The sequence below is a fragment of the Anas platyrhynchos genome, chromosome 23 (assembly GCF_047663525.1).
Source record: "Anas platyrhynchos isolate ZD024472 breed Pekin duck chromosome 23, IASCAAS_PekinDuck_T2T, whole genome shotgun sequence".
NCBI classification, from domain to species: domain Eukaryota; kingdom Metazoa; phylum Chordata; class Aves; order Anseriformes; family Anatidae; genus Anas; species Anas platyrhynchos.
The window spans coordinates 1,596,185-1,616,452 of record NC_092609.1 but is presented as its reverse complement, the minus strand read 5'-3'; the positions used below and the strand labels follow the sequence as shown (position 1 = coordinate 1,616,452).

Here is a 20,268-nt window from a genome sequence, read left to right as displayed (position 1 = left end):
TCTGCCACCCCAAAGTAATCCCGGAACCCCCCCGAGTGCCCACAACCGGCTGAGAAACTGTCCTTTTAATCGTGGCGTTACACAAAACCGCACAATCTCTCCCCAAAACGGGAGCCTCAAAGTCCAGAAGGGGCAGCTACAGAAACACCCCCACACAGGCAGCAGCGGGGGCACAGCCCTGCCCGTGCCCTGGGCTCTGCCTTCCGTCAGCAAGCCCAGGGGGTCCTGGCAGAGAGCTGGATGCAGCATAAAAACCGCCCCCCAAACCAACGCAGCGCCCCCACGAGTTAAAAACCCCAGCTCCGAAATCCCGAATCCTCCGAGACGAAGCGTTCGTCCCCCCCCAGGGACACGGGGCCGCTCACACCAGCTCGTCCAGCAGCGTCCCGATGCCGGCGCGGGGCTGTGCCGGCCCCGCCATGGGCTTGTTGCACATGGGGCACACGCAGCGCACCTCCAGCCACTTCACCAGGCACCTGCAGGGTGTAGGGGGGGGAAACGTGAGGCTGAAAAACCCCCGTGGGGAGGAAATCCCCGCTCCCCGCTGCTGCTGTACTCACTTTCGGTGGAAGGCGTGCTGGCACGGCAGCACCCCCAGCTCCTCCTTCGCCTTGAAATCCTCCAGGCAGACGGCACAGGTCTGCTGCGGGAGATGAGATGGGGGTTAGGGATGGTGTGAACGCACAGGACCCTATAAAATGCCCACGCACAGCCCCGCTCCTGCTATGATGCTGTGGCCAGGGAAAGCCCTGGGTGGTGGGGTCTCTTCCCAGGAATTTCTGGCGGGGAGTTTCCCTCCCCAATTTCCAACCAGTTTCATGCGGTGCTGGCACGTCCCTGTCCTGCCTCATGGAGCAATGGGGACTCAAAGCACCATCCCTGTCAGCCCCAGAGGGGTTTCTGCGCTCACCCCGTGCACGTTCAGCCTCCGGGCATCGCCTTTCAAAACCACCTGCGGGAGAAAAAGAGACAGGATCAGGATCAGGAGCAGCCGGGACCGAGCTGGGCTGTGGGATTCACTGCAAACAAGCACTGAGCTGGCAAAAATCCAGGCTGGACAGGCAGCGACCGCATGTCCAGGCCTGGATCCCATCGGGATTTTGCCAATGGGATCCAAAATGAGCCAGGAAAGGGCAGGTTGAGCTCAGGCACAGCAGCAGCAGTGTCCCATCACGCTGCCTTTGAATATCTCAGGTCAGCTGGGGACGAGAAGCATCAGTCCCTGCTGCACCCCCGCCTCCCGCTTGGCCCCAAATCGATGTGTGCGTGTAGGAAACAGCCGTGACTTTACCTCCTTGTACCCGAACCTCTCGCTCTGAGCCTGGTGCCGCAGTTTGCTGGAGAAGAGGGGAGAAAAAGACACCGTGAGCCTTCCAGCACCCTCAAGAGCCACCTGGGAGCAGCACAACCCCGAAATTTCAGGAGGCACCAGGGCAGCGTGGCCCTGCCCGGCCCGGGGATGGGATTTAGGGCCGAGCCGTGCTGGGGCAGGACCCGGTCCCGCAGTGCTGGGGAGCCGTCAGGAATCGGCAGCAGGGAGCGATAAGAGCCGGCGGCCCCGATTGTTTGCCTTAGGAAGTCGTTGGTGGCGCAGGAAGCGCTCGATTTCCAGCTCGCCCGCCGGCAGCTCCCAGCCCCGCCACGACCTTGGCCGAGGCGAGGGCGCCGGGGAAAGCTGCCTCAGAGAGAGCCCCAGCAAGGCACAGGGGGCAGGGGACCTCACTGCCTTCGCTTCTCCTCCACGCCAAGCCCCGAAATGTCCTTCTGCAGCCCATGGGGTGGCTGAGAGATGCCGGGGCTGGCGGCAGAGAGCTGGGGCATCCCGCAGCAAAGGGCTGGAGGCCCGCAGAAAGGCCAGCTGCTGCCTCCGAGTTTAAAAATAGCCCTGGCTGAGCAGGGAGGGCAATGTAAAGACATCCTCTGCCGTGCAGCGCCGCTCCTCCCCCTGCCCGACACAATGCAGCCCTCCGAAACGTCCCCTGGAAAACAGGAGCCCCTTCCTGCGCTTCCTGCCCTGCTCCACCGCGGGGACCACGGGGGCTGCAGGCGTGCCTGGCCCCGCTGCGGGGTCAGATCCCCGTGGCAAAAAGCTCCTGGGGTGTGGGGCAGAACAATGGGGCACGGGGAAGGGCAAGGCGGAGGCACCTACGGGGCTGGGATGGCCCCGAGGGGGGTGCCCGGCTCACCTGATGAAGTAGCAGCAGAAAATGAGGCTGAGCACGAAGACGAAGATGCCGGTGCCGAAAATGACCATGTAGATGTTGAGCGGCAGGTCCTGGAACGTGATGGGGGGCATTGTGCAGGGTTTAGGGGTATAAATCAGGCCCAGACTGCAGGAGCACCCTTGGGGGAGGAAAGAGAAGTCAGCGGTTAGAATGGAAGAGGAAAAGAGCCCCTGAAGTGGCTGCAGCCACCTCTGTGCTTCCACGGTCCCAAAACCCTTCTCCAGCAGCACAAACGAGAGGCAGAGTCCCGGTGTCTGGAAGGAAAAGAGGCCCCAGGGGAGCCAGGAGGGGATTTAGGGAGGGATGGAGCTCGGAAAGCCGGAGCAGCTGGTGCCTGTCAGTGCTTGGAGGGAGCCAGGAGCAGCCCCGGGGCTGTGCTGGGTGGCACAGAGACCGAACGGGGTAGGAGGGCACCGCACGGGGTGGTGGCAGCACGGGGAGGGCAGCAGGGTGCCCACCCAGCGAGGTGACACCAAACCCACTGCTGGCTGATGCAAAATCGGGGTCTGGCAGCGGGTGAGCGCTGCTGCTTGTCTCGAAACCGTGCTGACCCCACAAGAGCTTTGATTTCCCAGCAGATCGGGCTCACACGGGACTTCAAAGCAGAGCGGAGGCCCCGGCTGTGCTCTGTGGAGCATCTGCCCGCGATGCACAGAGCAGGAACAGAGGGTGCCGGGCCAGCTCATCAAAAAGCTCCTCCAGAAACACTTCTGGGTTTAATTACAGCCCACTAAAATCCTCCGCCTGCTTCTCAGGAGAGGAGGAAAACTGCTTTCCACCGGGACAGCAGAGACAGGCAGGGCACGGCGTTAGAAAGCTCTGCACGAGTGGTGAGGTCCCTGGGGAGCAGCAGGGCGCACACCGATGCCCCCGGCCCCGTGGTGCTCCCAGCTGGGCTTCTGCCGGGTGTCTGCGTCCTCGTGCACGCTGAATTTACTCAGAGTTTACACGTGGTGTGCTGGCCAAACCCTGCCTGGCTGGAGAGAGGCGTCTGGGCTGTAGGAAACGGGTTTTTTTTTGCTGGCCACGCCACCTCTGCCTCCTCACCCACACAGCAGGGAAAGGGAGGATTTGTTTGCCGGGTCCTGCTCTCCCTGCCTCCTGCTCTCGAGACCACCAGGTGCAGGGAAGGACAATAAGAAAGCTGTTTTTTTTTTCTTTTTTCTTTTTTTTTTTTTTTTTCCATTTCCCTACTGGAAATGATTGAGAAATGCTCGGAAAATAGAATGAGAAAAACAAAACAAAACAAAAAACAAAAACCAAACAAGTCAATGAGGTAATGCTGGTGTGTGGTGGGGGGACACGGGCTGGCAGCAGCTGTCGATGGGACATTAAAAATCCCTTACACGGGCACCCGAGGGGCAGCAGAAGCAGCAGCAGGGGGAAAAGGCGAGGTGGAAGAGGAGAAGCCCCAAGTCCCGGCCCTGTACCGAAGAGGAGCCGGTCCAACACGTCCCCGCCAGCCGCAGCACAGCTGGCAAGGCTAATTTTAGGCTCGCCAGCTCAGCCGGGCTCATTCCTGCTAAAGAAGCTTTCCAGCCCCCACGAGCTCCAGGCAGAGCCACGGGCTGGGAGGCGAAGCTGCTGCCAGGTCCCAGGGGGAAGATGCGACCCCCTCCCCAAATCTGGGGCCTCCCCAACCCTGGCCGGCCCCTTCCAGCTCCCCCCAGCAGCAGGCTGGGCGCTGGCTCGGCTGTGGTTTTAATTAGCACAACCCCCTTCTCCTGACAAAGGCTTTCCATATTTTTAGCTCGGGAGGAACAGAAGGCAGCTGGTTTTAATACAATGAAGGCCTGAGGGGCACCAAACCCAAACCGAAACAACCCCGTCACCAGCCTCAGTCCACCCGGGGACAGTTTTGCACCTGGAGCCAGGAGCCTTGAAAGCTGCTCCAACAATTATTTAGGTGAAAAAAAGGAGAAAAGAGGACATCTGCAGAAGGGCTGCAGACACACGATGTCTTTCTCACCCTTCTCGCTACCCGAGGGCTGCTCGGGAAGGCGGTGCGCCCTGCCAGCGGAGCGTTTTCTCATGCCAACCCCAAAAACTCCCCTGTGTAAGCAGGAAAGGTGCAGCCCGACCTGTCGGGGCACTGGGGTTGCGCCACCTCCAACCCCAGCAGGTTCAGGCTGCCTGGTGGATTTCGGTGCTGAGCTGAGCCTCTGAGAGCCCCGGGGATAATTTCTGCCACCAAACGACCAAAGGACGGATGCACGGTCCAAAAAATGCCCCCCACATCCAGCTCTGTGCCCTGCAAAGTGCCGGGCTGAAGTCAGGGCGCCCTGTAGCATTTGGGGTCGAACAGCACACCTTTAACCACCGCGACCCCTCAGCTCCAGGCAGGATTTTAAACCGGGACAGACACGAGCTCTGCACGGGCACTGGGTTTTTGGGTTTTTGCTGAGCCGAGCTTCTCCCTCACCCCAATTCTTCTTCAACACAAGGAATGGAAAACTCAGCAGGTCATGAAATAAAACCCATTCTTTCCCCTCCCACACAAAAGCCGTGGGCTTCGCATCACAAAATTGACTGCAGCTTCCAGGTCACGTTTGCTGTGATGCGGGAAGGGGCTTCCTCCAAAAGGCTCCCCTGTGCCAGGCAGCTCGCAGCGGGGGTAGCCAGGTCCCAAATTACCTGCAAAATGCCCCAAACTACGGCTGAGCAACAGGAGGAGCCGTGATGTGAAAGAGGAGCTGCAATTGGGACGAGGCGAAAACTTCATTTCTTTACTGGGTATCGGACTGAAACCACCGGCCCCCGTTCTTGCCAGCGTCCTCAGCAGCACTTCCCCCTGCCCCAGGGGGGGTGACCCCAAAGGGCATAGCACGGCACCCCTTGCCTGGGGGGCAAAACTTATTGGGGTGGATGTGGGGGGCTGCCTGCTCCCCGGCATTGCTTCCCCCAGAACTCCCAGAAGGAGCAGCAGCCCCCTGACCCCCCAAACCCCTCCTGACCCCAAAAGCCCCTCCTGCCCCCTCCAAACCCCTTGTGCCCCCCCAAACTCCTCTTGCCCCCCCCCAGACCCCTCCTGGCACCCCTAAACTCCCTCCCAGCCCCCACAAACCCCTCCTGACCCCCAAACCCCTCCTTCCCTCTCCAAACCCCTTGTACCCCCCAAACTCCTCCTGCCTCCCCCTTTAACCCCCCCAAACCCCTCCTGACCCCAAACCCCCTCCTTCCCCTCCAGCCCCCTTGTCCCCCCCCCAAACTCCTCCTACCCTATCCCAACCCCCTCCTGGCGCCCCTAAACCCCTCGCAGCCCCCCCAGGACCCCCAAAACCCCCTCCTGACCCCCCAAAAAACCCCTTTTCTCACCGTGGCACCACTGGAACGGGGGCATCCGGGAGCGGCTCCGCGGGGCCGGGCCGGCTCCGCCGTGCGCGGCTCGGGGCCATGGCCGGGAGCGGGGCCGGGCCGGGAGCCGGGGAACGGGGCCGGGCCCCAAACCCCGCCCCAAGCCGAGCCCCCAAGGCCCGGGGCCGCCCCCGAGTTAAAGGGGGGACCGGGGAAAGGCTCCGGGACCCCCCCCCAGGCATGGGGAGGGGGCTGCATGTCGCACGCAGTGTGGGGAGCCCGGCCCTATAGAGCCCCCCCCCGGCCCCATAGAGCCCCCCTTGGTCCCAAACAGCTTCCCCTGGGGGTGTGTGGCCCCCAAAAGGGAAGGCTCCAGGGAAGCTGGGGAGGGTCTCTGTTTTGGGGTGCAGGGTTGGGACCGGGGTGAGGGCTTTGAACTAAAATAGCAGGGATTTGGGTTGGATTTATGGAAGAATTTTTTCACTCTGAGGGCGGTGAGGTGCTCCACAGGCTGACCCAAAGAGCTGGGGGTGCCCCCCCCCCCCCATGCCTGGCAGTGCCCAAGGCCAGGCTGGGTGGGCTTTGGGTGAGCTGGGCTCAGGCAGGGGGTTGGGATGAGATGATCTTTAAGGGCTCTTCCACCCCAAAGCAGCCTGTGGCCCTGTTCACCAGCCTTTTTGGGAGCCTTGCTGAAGCTCCCCGTGTCTCTCAGCCTCGTGCAGGAGGTTTTGGACACCGTCAGCACCCCCAGCCATGCCGGGGAGCCTGCAGGAGACCCCGAGGGGTGGGGGCCATAGGGTGGGCGCCATAGGGTGCCACCCAGGGCAAAGCTTTTCCACCAAGCCAGATCCTGGCCTGAACAAAAAGTCTGTCCCGAAGCACTCGAGGGACGGCCAGGCTTCTTCCTTAGCGCTGTCTTTATTTTCACAGGTTAACACTAGGCGTGGAGGACATCCAAACACGATGACAAAAGGCCTGTTTGCCAGAGCCCACACACCAGACCGACTTCACATTGCTACACAGACCGAAAACAAATGGGAAACGAGACGAGGAACACACACAGCTTCAGTCTCCTGGGAGGGAGGGACGGGACCGGCTTGGCAAATGCGTCTGCCACGTGGGAGAGCCAACCCTTGAAGGCTTCCTGGAGCCAAACGGGGTAGGGAGAAACCTGAAACGTGGGGCTGCGTCCCTCCAGAGGCATCTCGGAGCGAGCAGGCTGGGAAGGAGGCGATACATCAGGCCTACCGAGGTGCTGAGGTTGCAGGTTGAGGGCCTAGACTTTACCACTAGGAATAGCTCGCATGTCTGGGGACCCCCTCAGCTGAGAGGGGGGGGCCGGTTGCACGGGACCCTATTTAGCTGCCAAGCATCTGCACTGGGAGGAAAGGCCTACCCCTATCACTCAGCGGGCACGGGGGAAAGGGGAGCACCGCACACCCCTTCTCATCCTCCTTCACGAACTCCTCTTCAGCCTCAGGGCATTGTCCAGGGCGACCAGCTGGCGCAAGAAGCCCCGGTTGGGGATGATACCGCGGTGGTCCTTCACCGTCTTTATGGCTTCTACAAGGGGCATGTGGTGGCGGATCATGAGGTAGGCGAGGACCAAGGTGGCCGACCTGCTCACCCCGACAGCACAGTGCACAAGGATCCTTCCTGGGGAGGGGGCAAAACACAGGGGCTGTGTCACAGCAGACTAAATATCCCAATTAAAAAATAAATAAATAAAAGAGGACCCAACCGTTTGTCATGGTGCAGCCTGGCACTGCAGGTGTGCAGCCTCCAGGGTTAGATGTAGGGCCCCAGATTTAATAGGGATGTGATGCACTGAGGTCCTCCCCTTGGGAAAGGGTGTCAGTGCATCAGGATATCCCCAAACAGTCTGAATAGGAGCTGGACACAGGCTGAGGCTGTGATCTATGGGGCTAGTGCTCTAATTGTGCCCATCTCCTCTTTGGAGCAAGCAATCCAGAGCAGAAGACACCACACCAATCTAGAAATACCCCCATTTTCTACAATGCTTAGCAATAGGATGTTGATCCAGCTTTCCACCCACCAAAGGGAGCTTCTCCCCTCCCCAATTCGCCCCGCCAATCTTTACCGCTGACCTTCATTCAGCGCCTGGTGGATGAAGTCAGCGGCAGGGTAGAAGTAGGGGCTCATGTCGAAGGAAGGCGAGTCGTGGGCCTCGATGCCCAGGTAGCGGATGCCCGTGCCCTCGTAGTACTCGGCGCCCCCCCTCCACTTGCTGTGCGAGGCGTTGAGGATGTGGGTGATGCGCAGGTGGGCCAGCTCGCGGCGGTTGGCTGCTATATCTCTGCAGGGAGGAGCAGAGGTGTGTGAGTTTAGAAACGTCCAACACTAAAAAAAAAAAAAAATCCCAAGGATGGTGTAAGGGCTGTCCATTTTCATCAGAGGCAAAGGAAAGATGCCAGGCTCAGATGCCAGAATTTTAAGTCAATCTCACGGACTCCATGAGCACACCACCTCCTCCCACAGCAGCTCTCCAATCTCTCAGCACAGCTGTGCTCACGTCCTTCCTCCTCCAACCCATCACATCCTCCTCTCCCTCACACTTCCAGCTTTCCTCTCCCGACCCTCTGCATTTCAAATACCCCTCAGCCCCCCGTTCTTGTCCCCCTCCGATACATACTGATCACCCAGGTAGAGGCCTGGCCAGACCTCGTCGGCGTGGTTGCAGGCTGTCTTCCCCGTGTACAGCAGCCTTTCCAGCTCGAAGACGCTGAGGATGGGGTGGTTGCTGCGCTCCTCCCGCGAGCCCCGGCTCGGCGACCTGGTGCCGTTCCTGGAGAACCTGGACAGGAAAGCCATGGGAGCTGCCGAGACCCACAAGGCATACCTGTGGGGTCGTGAAGGCCGGCGGGGGGCCTGGAGGTCTCTTCTGCTGCTGCTGCCACCCACGGTCCTGGCACAGAAGCAGAGGAGATGTTGTTAGAAGAGCCGGGGACCTCTCGCTCCAGCCCTTTTGTAGAAATGCTGGCCCGAAGCAGCCAAAAACCTGACCTTCATGGTGAGAGGGCTGTGTCGAGCCAGCTTCCCAGCAGCTCCCGCTGTGAGACACGCTCACCTGCGCTCCCTTCCAAGAAGGGATGCTGCTGGGGAGCAGCTTGCGGTGCCAGGGAAGCTGGAGAGGCAGCCAGATTGCTGAGTCTCCACGGGCTGAGGTTTTGCTCCAGCCCCACGAGTTGGGTTGAGGCCACATTGGCAGGAGATGCTCTGTACAGGACCACCTTCCCTCCTGAGCTGGCTCGGGGGTTTTGCCTGCCAGCGGGACAATGCCAGCTCGAGAACTGAGGCTGCCAACCTGTGATCAGAAGCAGCGGAAGGCGGCCAGCTCCGGGCAAGCCACCAGGATCGGGGAGGAAAAGCCCCAAACAGGTGGAGGATTCCATATGGCACCACGCGGGGTCTGGCTGGGGCCCAGACTCCTGCGGACCAGGCACAAAAGCCTGCGGGGAGGGAGAGGCAGCGTTAACCCCTCCGAGCACAGCAGCCCTGCTGCTGCATTTGAACACCCAGGACAGGTTTGGGGTGGGTAAGAGTTAATTTCAGGGGATGCAAAAGCTCGTTTTGCAGAGCCTCTGGGACATGGCTCTGCTCTCAGCCCTTTAGATGATGCCGATATTTGTCAGGACACCTCCCTGGCCAGCCTCGGAGCAGTGACAGTCCCCGCAGCCAGGCAGCAGGCAGAGCCCCCTGGTTTTGCTCGCTGGCTGCTGCCCCTCCAGCTTGCAGAGCCCCCCTACATGAGCAGATCGTTTCCCTTCCTGCCCTGGAGGGGCTGGGAGGTGTCCAAAATGTGTCCCACCTCAGCCACCCAGCGCTGGCACCCTTGTGCCGGGCTGGCTGCCCTCAGCCTGCCTGCTCGGACATCTCGCCCAAGGCGCCGGCCAGCAGCCAACAGTGCAGAAGGAAGCAGCCTCCGGCCATTTCTTGGCAAGGCACGGAGGAGGAAAACATTGCAAGGGCATGAGGCAGCTCAGGGGGAGACTGGAGACACTGCACGTCTCCCTCCCCGCTCCCTGTTCTGCGGGGGGAGCAGCTCAGACCCTGCCTGGCACCCTGGGGTGCTGCCCATGCTGCTCGCCCCCAGCACAGAGCACGGGCCACCCCCTCTGCCCTGATGAATTTTGGATTCCTTCTCGCTGGGCATCCCGACTTGGCAAAACCCACCTGGAAATGGCATTTGGCACGGCCGCGTGCCGGGCCCTTAAACCTTGGGTGACCTTGGCTGCAGCACAGCCACGCGCCACCAGTCCTGGGCAGCGTTAGGGAAGGGGCAGCAGAGGGGTCTGAAAAAACCCCACACCCCCAGCACGAGGCTGTAAAGAGCCAGACAGCCCCTCGGATTGCTACAGCCGGCTGGTAAAACAGCAGCCCACACCTATGGAGGGATAGAGCTCACAAAACTCAGGCCCAGAGCTGGCCTCCAGCATCCCCCCCCCCAGCACACCGCTGTGCCAGCCCCACAAGGTGCTGCAGGGAAGAGAAATTGCCCCCATCCATGTCCTCCAAACAGCCCCCCCAGCACCCAAATCCCTCCCAAACCCCACCTGCATCCCCTGCATCCCCCCTGTGGGTGCCAAGCCCGGGGGGGGGGCTCGCTCCCAGCTCTCCCAAGCAGGCTCCTGGCTGTCCCCGAGCCCCCCTGGCAGCCGTGCAGGGCTCGGAGGGAGGGGGGAAAGCAGCCAGAAGCTGCCTGGGCGCAGAGCAAGAGGCATCGCCGAGCGAGCACAGGCTCAGGGAGACAGACAGACAGACACGGGGAGGAAGGAGACGCCCCCCCCCGTACTCTACCTTAGCGAGGGCTGAGGCTTCCCCTGCTCAGAGCGAGGGTGGCAGGCAGATCCAGTCGGCCATGTCTTCCTGCTGCTGCCGCTGCCGCTGGAGAACGGCTGATGTATGAACATCTATTTTAAGCCATGGCATGTCCAGAGGCAGGTTTGTTTATAGCACGCCGTGCATGGGTGGCTAAGGGAGGAACGAGGGAGACGGGCACGGAGTCGGAGACCGCATGCAGGCATGCACAGGCACACACGGAGGTGCCCATCACTATGCGGATGAAAACAGCAGCAACAACACACCGAAACGCTGCTGCCAGCTTTGCTTTCACTCCTCCTCCTGCAAACCAAAAGCCACAGGCATGCAGAGAAGGAGAAAAAGCCGACAAAGTGGTGCTGATGACATGGTTACCTACATCGGAGCTCTGTGGCTCTCTCCAGGGGATGCTCCCTCATTTCTTTTTTATAATCGACCCCATCTAACCCCCTCGCTTAGGGTCGGTTTGGCAGAGCCAGGGCTTGGTGACATTTTCTTCATTTGCTAAGAAAATAAGCCTGGGGGGGTGGAGATACGTGGTATCTATTCACAAATTCACGTCAAAGTCAGGGAATACCTTTTTTCCCCCTAGAAAAAAATAAAAAGTTCAAAAAATTGAAGCTTTTTGTTTTGACATTCTCTAAATGACACCATTCGTTTCAGAAGCGCTGCAATATTTCACTTAAGCATTTTCCAGGCGGAATATTCTCCATCCCCTTAGAAGTGCTGGCATTCGACTTAAAAGTTTGACTCAAATCAGAAAGTAGGAGTGTGGTGGGAAAAACAATCTGAGGAAGAGTCGAAACACGCTGTTCCAGGCCAAACACCACATCCCAAGGTTTGTGGCGCTCCCTGCCTCCCTCCTGTTCAATTAAACGGGAACATTTTCTGTCTTGTTTTTGTCTGGATCTGTAATGGTCTCAGATGCAACCTCAGAAGCTCTGGGCACGAACCCAGCACCACCAGCAAGCTGCCCTGTCCCGTACACTGGGTATGGATGCCTCCACATCCCTCAGCCACACACCAAGGAATTACGGTCCCAGTAGTCTGAAAAACATGCTTCTACACAGAAGTGCCTACAACCCTCGTCACAAAAGGTTAAATCTGAGTAAGAAGAAAACAACACGGAATAAAATTAGCTGGATAAACGTTTTGGCAGAGAGTTGCCCGCAGGGAACTTACTGGCCGTTTAAACGGAGGATTAGTAGTTGGTATGTTTTTACTGCAATAATAATACTGGAATTGCTTTGTAAAGCAGCCAGAAGTCCCCAGCAAAGCCAGTGACTGCTTCTTAGATAATGAAGTCTCAGACGCTTCGGAATGCCTGGGCAGCTGCAGCAAGAGGTGTCAGCAATCTGGCTTTTTATAAGGGAAGTTTCTCAGACACGCAGCTGACCTCCCTGACTCGCCTCCTCTCCTTGTTTTCCATAAACATCGGTGTTGTAGCAGAGACCGACTCACTCCTTGCTCCCTGATAGCATTTATCGGCTCGGCGTGTCCCCTCTCCCTTCTGAAGCATCTCTCCTTGAAGGCAGGAGGTGACCCGAAGCAATGGGTCTGCGTGCTTGGAGGGGGCACAAACACCGCTGGGGGGTTGAAACCTCCCCTCCTACCAGTGGTGACTCTCAAAGCTGCTCCCCAGGGATGTACCCAGCTGCAGAACCAGCCCCCAAAACATCCTGCAACCCCGCTTTCCTCTGAGCTTCATCACCCCATGATGCTGAGCCCCCTGACTGAGCAGGGCCATTGGTGCTGGGCAGCTAAAGCCCAGCTGTGGGCACCCAGGAGAGGTAAGAACCAGCTCTCCCCAGCCACGGGCACCACCACTGAGTGCTGTAGGGCTGGACAGCTTAAGGACAGCACCAGCATGGATTTCCTACATCCCCTAGCAGGCAGACTTGCTTGCAGCAGGGTGCTGCTGTTACAGCAGGGGTGGGATGCTGGCACAGGCAGCCACCACGTCCCCACGTCTCATCTAGTGTCAGGAACTGCTGCGTGCAGCAGCGAGGACAGAGCAGCTGCTTTCAGCTCCATTAGGATGGGAATCGGCTCCCAGCAGAATTAGCAGGGCACCCGCTGCTCCCAGCTGTCCCTTTTCACCAAGCCAGAGCTCGGAGCAGGGAGGAATCGGGGTTTGGGGCTCTGCAAAACCCGCAAGCGAGCTGCAATAAAGGGCAGCTCGGAAAAGTTCACAGCTCCAACCACTGGAGGCTGCTCTGGTTATACATAAATCACCACCGCGCGCATTGTCAAACATGGAAAACTCAGCCCAAGGAAATAAAGGGCAGGGGTTAGAGAGTTTCAGAGCTGCTATTTCCTGGCTTTACACTCCACACGCATGCAAATTCGCCGCGGTCTTCACAGCTCTGTTTTAAAGATCAGAGATCAATCACTTCACGCACTAAATGCTGCATGTCCAAAAGCCACCTGGAAGGCAGAGGCGCCAGAGTTTATTACACTCAATCATAAACAGAAAGAATATGTATTTCATCCAACGTGTGCCATTTGATAGACCCGCCGCAGAGGAGGGTGGCAGACGGAGGGAGCACAGAGGGCAGAGAGAGCTGCAGAATAACCACAGAAAATTAAACTTCTTTACATTAGTGGTCAAGGTGGGAAGGTGGCGTTGTTGAAAGGGGTCGTGCAGGATGGCAGAGCTGCATTACAGCAGCATACTGGATAGGATTTGGACAAACATGATTCTCCTGGCACTGAAGGTAAGTCCACCACACTCTTCCCTAGCTGCACGGATGCAGCATTGCATCCATGGGGGCTGCTGCAGGCTGCCTCAAAAAAAAAAATCATTGAAAATTTATCCACAAAAGGCTTCTAAGGTCATGCAGCCAGTCAGTCCAAGGTAGATCCAACTCTTGATCAAAGCAATAAAGTAATAATCTTCACTCCTTGCCTGCGTTTAGGGCAGGGATAAAGGTTTCTTTTGGGGCTCCAGCAATCTGGAAGCAAACTGCAAAGCTCGAGGTTACAGCCTTCCCGGGGCTCTCCCAAGCCTCTCCAGTCTCAGCACCTTTTGGACAGCATTCGAGCGCTGTAAAATCCTCTCCCAGCCCCAAAACAGACGCCTGCTTCCCTGTAAGAAATGTGATCGAAGGCAATAAACCCTTGCAAGGGAGGATGTGCAGGAAACACAACTCCTCGGTGCCCATTGCGGCAGCGCCAGCCAGGAGTTAAAGCCTCATCACTCGGCTCTATCGATTCACTGCTGGAGGGGGCCACTTGAGTTCTGGCAACGCTGAGATATTTTCCATTAAAAGAAAGAAAAAGGAAGAAGGAAAAAAAAAAAAAGGAAGAGGAAATAACAGCACCAGACTCATTGTCCGACAGCTGTAAAACCTGCAGAGCCTCAATTTGCGAGGAAGCAGCGCTTGTCCAGAGGGAGAGAGACAGCTGCTGGCTTTGTTGCAAACTTGCAGTGTTTATGATTACTTAGCGGGGAGACTCTGAATTGCTCGTGGACGCATCCTGCCTGTCATCCCCTGTCTTGTTAATGTCAGAAGCAGCCTGGGATGGATCTGAGTTGCTATAGCATACAGAGGGGAAAAAAAAAATCACTAAGAAAAAAAAAATAGTCAAAAAGCCCAGCAAGTTGCTGGCAAAGTCTGCTGTGAAATCGTGATGCTTTCTGTCTAACTGCTCACTTCAGCTTGTCACATCTTGTTAGGAGAGCAGGCTGGGGCACAGTCCAAACCTTCTTAAAGCTGGTGGGAGGTTTGCTGTTGACCTGCTCCTCGTTGTGTTTAAACGCTCGGAAAGATGTCAGAAGGGAGAGAACTACCCAGGGCTGAGCCAGCCACGATCCCCATTAGCAAAGAGCCTGAGCTACTCGCGCTTTCTAAAGGCTAATCTTTCAAGATGAAGGTCACATCTATCTTGCATAGCAAAGAGATCTTTGAAATAGAGCCAATCAGCACTGGAAACCTGCACCTTGAAGGCAGGTGTGCTGGGATGGCCGCGCTCTGTAACCAGCATCACCTCTGCACCGCGCACCTCGAGCTGTGCGCTCCCAGAGCTGCAGCCCTCACTGCGCCACCTCTGCCTCCAGGAGCTCCACTCTTGCCCTTGCAAATCCAAAAGCCTTTGGGAAATCTGCTCTGGAGGAAAAAAAAGGAATTCTATCTGCATCAGGGTGGGAGCTGGGGGCAGGTCCCTGGTAAATTCATGCTGACTTCAGAGAGGCCAGGACCCATCCGTGATTATTTCTCTCCTTCGTGTTCTTGGAGCAAGAACTAATCGCTGTGAGCACGACATGCAGCAGCGGTGTCTTTTTGAGGTCTGCAGCTACTCTTAACACAATGAGTTTCTATTCACTGTGTCTGTGGCACTAAGCACCCCAACAGCCCGGCAACGATTTCTAAAGCAGGGAGAAGAGCTTAGGAGCTCAAATAGAAAGCCAGCGAGAGTTGGGTGCCTAATTCCTTTCAATCTTCTTTTTAATTCCTAGCCTTAGGGCTTTGAGGAAGTGGCTGGTTTGATTTGATGAAGAAAAAAGCTGTTCCATTAACAGGTCTGATGTTGGAGAGGTTTCTTTCAGCCTGTGATGAATCCCAGCACCCTTTAGCAGGCCACACTCGCTGCTAGATCATATTTTCCCTTCAGTGACATTACGTCTCAAGCAGGCTTTCACTGTAATAACATTTGCAGTAATGAAATCACCCGGCTGCACGGTCTTCTTTTAACAGCACAAATATCCGAGCTGGCGACAAAGGGAGATTTAAATGTCACACAGCCCGTGCTGTATGTGTCCATCAGAAGATAAGGTTCCTCTTTGTCGATGAACGGAGATGCAACGGCGGCTGCTGGGCATTGGGAGCACAAAGGCTCGCCGCAGCTCTGAATAGGGAATGAGGAGGCTCGGGGTGTGGGACGAGCTAATACAGAGAGCTTCCCAAATCCCACGCTGGCTACAGGGCTCCGAAAGATGTACCAATGACACAGCAATGAATTTGCAAATGAAAGGACTTCAAATCGGCTCCTCTCTTGCCTCCTCAGTTCGGGTTTGCTCTAACAGCAGCTGGTGGTACAGGACGGGGAAGCAAGGGATGGAAGATCTGAGCTGGGGGAGGACAGCCTCAGCAGGGGTGCTCCCAAAAACCTGTGGAAACCTTACACAGGTTACCATGAGGGAATGCCACTGCTGCCCATGAGAGCTTCACACCCACCCAGGAACTTCAGCTCATGGTCAAATGGAAAATGTCAGCAAAGAGGAAAAAAATACACTGGGTCAACCCAAACCAAACATTTTAAATTAATAAACAGCAAAAAAAAAAAAAAATGTTTTGTCATTTCTTAGTTGTTTTCTTGCAGCAAACACAGGCACGACAGGTCTCCCCAATAAACACAAACTGATTTTCCTTGCATGCGCTCAAGATGACTTGGGCCTGATTTGCTTTCACCAATTAGACCCCAATCTGATGTTTCTAATTAGACTATCAGAAGTAGTCTTCCTTTTGAAAATGTTGCTGCTTGATTTTGCAGTATGGAAATCCTTTCCTGCCTATCCCCAGGAAAGCTCTCGTGTGATTGATTTACTCCAATAAAAGGGCTAAAAATTCCCAGATCCATCAATGCCAGTTGTAAAACTCCCAACATCTGAAGGCAGGATTTTACCAGCACACTTAGTTCTGCCTCAGGGTTGTTGTTGTTTTTTTTTTTTTTTCTTAACAAAAAATGAGAAACTGCTCTGTCAATGACTTGAAGGGTTACATTAGAAACCATTACATTTTGCTGCTGGCTCTTATGGTAACACGACTTGTACCTCCAGCTTGGCTTTCCATCTGCTACCAGCAGAGACAGTAATGCTCCAGTCAACACAGAAGGTACTCGTGTTTCAAGGAGAGGAGAGTAATAATGAAAGAAGAAAAACATTAGAGACGATGATTTAGCCTGAGAAAGGGCAGATCACCTCGACCGATATGCCACGTAGCACGGCTATGAAAGGAGGAACATTTCCTCTGCAGGAATGTTTGGTCCCTCTTCCCGCTGCACCAATTTCCCACCTCTGTTTTTAGCAGAAATGTTAATTTTAGCAAAAGAAGTAAAGGTCGTGAAGGACAAAAGATTTTGAGGCAGTAAAAAAAACAAACCTCCTCCTCTCCCCTCCCCAAAGACGTGACAGTCTGAGCTGCTTCGCCTAGTGGAAACAGGCAGCAAAGAACATTTTAGCTTTAATAATTCTAATTATTCCACAGTATTGTGAAACAAATTAGAAATCCAAATGAAATCAGTGTCCCATGGCACTAGGAAACGTACAGTCACAGAATGCAGGTATCTAAATCTATCCTGAGTTCTGTCTGGCTTAGACAAGACGGAAAATAATGGAAAATATGCTTAGAAACAGGAGAGAAAATTAAAGCACATATTTCTGCACACTGATTGCTGCAAAGTCATGCAGGGAGCTGAAGGAAAATCAGCCCTGAAACTAAGCCTCCTGCACACCGCTCCTATGCCAGAGCTTTCCTTTTCCAATTTTTTCTCTAACTGATTTTTCCCTGTTTATTTTTCCCCTCTGCCCTTCTCCTGGGGGATACGTGGCTGTGATCCCTGGGCCTGGTGCTTCCAGCAGCTCTGGGTCCCTCAGGAACAGGGCGCCTCGGGAGCTGGGAGGTGCCAAGGGATCAGGCACTTAACGGGCTGTGAAATCCCCCAGGATTTGCTGCAGCCAGAATATGAAGCCCTGAAACTCCCCCAAGGGCATTCGTGGTGCTCCCCTGGAGTCCCTGCCCCACGGGAAGGAGCTGGCTGCAAGCAGGGAAGAAATTCACTTTTATTTACAGTAAGGGAGCAGAAAACCCCCAGCTCCCATCCTAAGGCACAGCTTTAACCCTGGGCTTGGCATTCAGAGATCTTTAACAGTTGTTCATGAGGCAGGTGAGCAGGAAGACGATTTACACGGCCACATATGAGAACTAAGGACCAAAAATAGTCCTTCTGGTGGAGGCAGCTATTTATCAGCATCCTCATCCATCACGCTGAAGCATGAAAGGCCAAATAAATGACCCTGCTCCCGGCCGCTATTATTCCTGCGTGCTCACAGGAAGGCAAATACCTTGAAAGAACTTGGCTGAGGCTGGGAGCAGAGGGCAGAGCCTGCCCCCCATAAAGTGCCGGGATGAATGGGATATGACAGCAGGTAAACAAGCGTGGCCAGGTGAAGCCATCCTGGCGAGGGCAGGCAGCACCGTGCAGTGCCTCCTGCCTGGTTTATGCTGCCCAGGTGCAACAAAGCTCTTCCTCCACCTCCACAACAAGCTTTTCACTCACAACAGTGCTAGCCTGGCCTCAGCAGGCTGTTATCTCCCCACACAGACCCGGTGCTTGAGCAAAAAACACTCCCCTTCATTTTTCTCAGTGGGACAACAAAGCAGAATTGGGGACATCTGCTTGACCGTGGCCACGCTGCTCTGCCAAGGGGTGCTTTTACCTGCTGCCATCCAGCCCTCTGTTCACAGCCAGTCCTGAAGCTACAGCAGAAATCCCAAAAGCAGCCGTTAATGCAGGACCTGCCTTTATCTTCTCCATGCACCTGGCAGGCACTGATGGCAATATCCTCACAGCTGAGGCCGGTGGTGCTGGAGCAAGGGAGGACGAGCCACCTGCAGCAGGTGTTCAAATGAATGCCCAGGGGAAAGAGGGCTAACAGCGAGTGCTGCCATCCCCGTTATTAAAATACAGAGATCGTGACACTGAGCCACTAAGGGAAAAATCCACACAGATCACTTGCAGGGTCCTAAGTCTTACCAGAATGACTCACAAAGGGAAACTATCTCACTTCTGAGCCACTGCCTAAAGGACCCCTGCTCTGCTAAATTGCCTTTCCTGCATATGCCCAAATAGCAGCCTGGAGATATGTTGATTGCACTCTCTTAGATAGTCCCCGTGTGCTTTGGGCAGCACCAGTCGAGCATTGCAAAGTCCATCTATCTTCATGTTTCTTGCTTTCAGTGATTTACGACGGCACACGGAAGCTGGAGGCAGAGCAGGAAATTAAAGCAGCTTTCCCAGTGTGACCCCCGCCTCTGGATCCCTCTGTGCCTCACCGGCGGGTTTATGCAAACTCATATGAACTGAGAACTGAGGCATGAAGAGAATAAGTGATTTACACCATTCATGTAAGGAATATGACAGAAATTGGGAAGAAAGGAAGCTCTGTGAAGCCAGAGCCCTCACCTACCAGGACATCCCAGGCAACCTCCTGGGTCCCTGGCTGCAAGCGCCCACCCGGCAGCACCGGGGGCTTGCCAGCAGCTCCCCTGCTCTCTCCAACAGGGTTTGAGATGCTCAGCTTTGCATCCCGCAGCCCCTGCCTTGGCTTTACTGCTGTCACACGCTGACAGATACTTTATGAGCACGGGGACCCAACTCCTTCTGTTCACTTCAGAAACACTTTGCTGAGCAAACGGAGGCGAGGGGTGAGCGGAGCCGGTGCACCTCCCAGGCAAGGCTGGGCTCTTTGGGGTTGAGTCTTTTGTTCTTTTCCCTCATTGCCTCCGCTGGCTTTGGTGATCTTTCTTCATAAGTTTCCCAAAAGTGACAAGGGCAATTTATTACGTGCGCGCAAGGCCTTGGGAATCTCCTGGAGACATATCATTCCTGCTATTATCCTCCTCACACGAGGAGCCGTTGTTCTTGTCAAGCTCGCTCGCTTCCTCCCTTGCAAAGAGAAGAAAGGATGCCGGGGATTTTTCATTAATCATTTTTACGCCCAGAGCTGCAGCTCCCGTCTGCATTCTGATCACTTCTGATCTCTGCCACCATTTTTCACGGGAGCACTTATGAGGATTGTTTTATGCTGCTGATTCGAAGTGCGTTAATGACCAACCATTCAGTGTCCAGAGCAAAGCCTTAAATTTCGCGTACACTCCGGTGGGGAAAATCTATTACGGCTATACATTCTCGTTCTTGCTATTCTTCTTCAAGGAAGGTGCCAGTTGCAAAGAGTCGGGGAGCGAGGGGGAAAGCTGGCAGAAGGAGTTTGGTTTATGGTGAAAATGAAGAAGCAAGCAGAGGTTTGTGCACCTGAGCTAGGGCTTGGGGTTGCCGTGGTTGAAAACTGGAAGCTCTAGCCAAGGAATGGCCAAGCTGGAAGGGAGAATATCGCCAAAACAGAATTGTTTCAGCTGAAGGCTGCTCAGCATGCCCTGATTTCTAATCTGTAAGGTAAAGCTGCTCCTGACAGTGTGCCAGGGTCTCCAAGTGGACGGCTTTTTTTGGAATGGCACCAAGCACCAGGTGCTCTATCTCAGCCACGGCCTCTTCACACAGACCTCTCGGAGTAACAGCGAGGTTACACACGGCTGGGGCTGAGTTTGGTCCTGGGCTGATTTCCTCACCTCCTTGGGCATTCCCAGTTTCCAACAACTGCGCTGATGAGCACAGTAGGTGATTATTAATAATGACAAAAACGTGTAACTTCTGTCACGTCAGCTCCAAGTCCTTCCAAAATACAGCAGGACCAAGCAGCAGTCTCCCATTTCCTCTCTAGAGGGTGGTAAAATATGCTCAATCTAAAAATAACAGTTAAACTGGACCTTGAATAAGTCCCTTCCTCGTGCTGTGCCTCTGGACTCCTCCTGGTGACTGTCTCCTGTGCTAATTTTGTGCTGGCTCCCTGCAGCAGGGCAGCAGAGCCTGATCCTGGCACCTGGAATCAGTGCCCCTTCCTCGGTGTGCAAGTACCGGCACCTCCAGCCACGCAGAATTCATCCCAAATGTAATCTTGTCTTTTTACACAAGGGTCAAGAACCGGCTTCTATTCTGTGTCTGAATGAGTGAATACACAGTGCATTGTAATTCTGACCCTCTGACACCTCATTTTAATACAAAAAGCATAAAACATAGGAGCCAGAGATTGGAAAAGACCTTCTGGACCATGAAGTTCAGCTCTCTGAGATAA

The 20,268-nt window shown here is 55.5% G+C and overlaps 2 protein-coding genes across 7 annotated transcripts; both read right to left on the bottom strand.

Moving 5' to 3' along the window:
* Nucleotides 1–50: 50 nt before the first annotated feature.
* Nucleotides 51–5,698, bottom strand: RNF122 (ring finger protein 122). 2 transcript variants are annotated; one of them, XM_027443609.3, is made up of 6 exons: nt 5,541–5,698; nt 2,187–2,343; nt 1,292–1,337; nt 911–952; nt 561–643; nt 51–476 (listed from the first exon to the last, which is right to left on the bottom strand). In XM_027443609.3, the coding sequence occupies exons 1-6, from the start codon at nt 5,563–5,565 to the stop codon at nt 362–364; spliced, it is 468 nt and encodes a 155-aa protein (XP_027299410.1). In that variant the 5' UTR covers nt 5,566–5,698; the 3' UTR covers nt 51–361. The 2 variants fall into 2 exon arrangements, with proteins under 2 accessions (XP_027299410.1, XP_027299409.1); XM_027443608.3 differs by lacking the exon at nt 5,541–5,698 and adding an exon at nt 4,860–5,011 and having other exon boundaries at nt 561–640.
* Nucleotides 5,699–6,418: 720 nt separating this feature from the next.
* On the bottom strand, nt 6,419–17,910 carry DUSP26 (dual specificity phosphatase 26). 5 transcript variants are annotated; one of them, XM_021275754.4, is made up of 4 exons: nt 17,797–17,910; nt 8,173–8,334; nt 7,628–7,836; nt 6,419–7,175 (listed from the first exon to the last, which is right to left on the bottom strand). In XM_021275754.4, the coding sequence occupies exons 1-4, from the start codon at nt 17,892–17,894 to the stop codon at nt 6,976–6,978; spliced, it is 669 nt and encodes a 222-aa protein (XP_021131429.4). In that variant the 5' UTR covers nt 17,895–17,910; the 3' UTR covers nt 6,419–6,975. The 5 variants fall into 5 exon arrangements, with proteins under 5 accessions (XP_021131429.4, XP_021131428.4, XP_071883221.1 ...); XM_021275753.4 differs by having other exon boundaries at nt 8,173–8,445; nt 17,797–17,909; XM_072027120.1 differs by lacking the exon at nt 17,797–17,910 and adding an exon at nt 10,738–10,754.
* Nucleotides 17,911–20,268: the final 2,358 nt, after the last annotated feature.